General features: G+C 61.2%; 1 protein-coding gene across 1 annotated transcript in view; it reads left to right on the forward strand.

The window, feature by feature from the left end:
* Nucleotides 1-760, forward strand: part of SOGA1 (suppressor of glucose, autophagy associated 1) — a gene marked incomplete at both ends in the record, with an annotated part of 11,275 nt that overhangs the window by 8,616 nt on the left and 1,899 nt on the right. Inside the window, one exon of the mRNA XM_009878553.1 lies at nucleotides 151-201. Coding sequence (XP_009876855.1) covers nucleotides 151-201 — 51 coding nt within the window. The remainder of the gene's footprint in view (nucleotides 1-150; nucleotides 202-760) is intronic.

Genomic DNA, 760 nt, shown 5'->3' on the forward strand with positions numbered 1-760 from the left:
GCTGCAGAAGGAGCATGCCTCTGACTTCCAGGTATGTGCTTCTTCCCATGTCCCTTGCAGCAGCCGCCGCTTTATTTGCCGCCGCGTTTCCTCCCGCTTTAATGGAATAAACCCCCTGTCCACAACGTAACCTCGCTCCTGCCTCTCCAGAGCAAAACCCAGACTAACACCTTGCTGCATGCCAGTGGCACTGGGGACAAGGTAGGACTCTGCTCCAACAGAGTGTGCCCAGGGCAGGAGGCGGTGGCGTCCTGCAGCTTCCCAGCACGGCCGGCCGTGCCAAGGCTGCCCTGCCCACGGCCTGGGGGGGCTCTCGGGTGGGATCCCACCGGAGCAGGGGCTGACGTTTCATCTGCTCTCCCCTGGTGCAGCCCAACATCTTGGAAGCTCTTTGCTTAGTGGGGAGGAACTGGCTGGGAGGAGAGCAGCCTGTAGCCCAAATTGTGGGGACCCCAGCTGCGAGAAGCCTCGGCTCCTAGTGGTACCCAGGCTGGGTAATTTGGAGAGCAAAAAGCTCCAGGGCAAATGTGCATCTCGTGGAGAGCACCTCTGGAGCAGCAGAGGCTCATGCCCTGGCATTCCCCTCCCCTCCAGGGGGCCCGGCTCATGCTGGGGGTCAGGGATGTCAGTGGTAGGGGTCAGGGCCACAGGCACGAGCCCCTTTCTGGAGCACACTCGCTTGTTCAGAGTCCTATTTTTCTGCATGTGGGCCCACTAGCCCCAGGTCCCAGTCTCCCTCAGTCAATGCATGGCACCGTCA

The sequence above is a fragment of the Apaloderma vittatum genome, unplaced genomic scaffold (assembly GCF_000703405.1).
Source record: "Apaloderma vittatum isolate BGI_N311 unplaced genomic scaffold, ASM70340v1 scaffold18351, whole genome shotgun sequence".
In the NCBI taxonomy this organism is placed as follows: Eukaryota; Metazoa; Chordata; class Aves; order Trogoniformes; family Trogonidae; genus Apaloderma; species Apaloderma vittatum.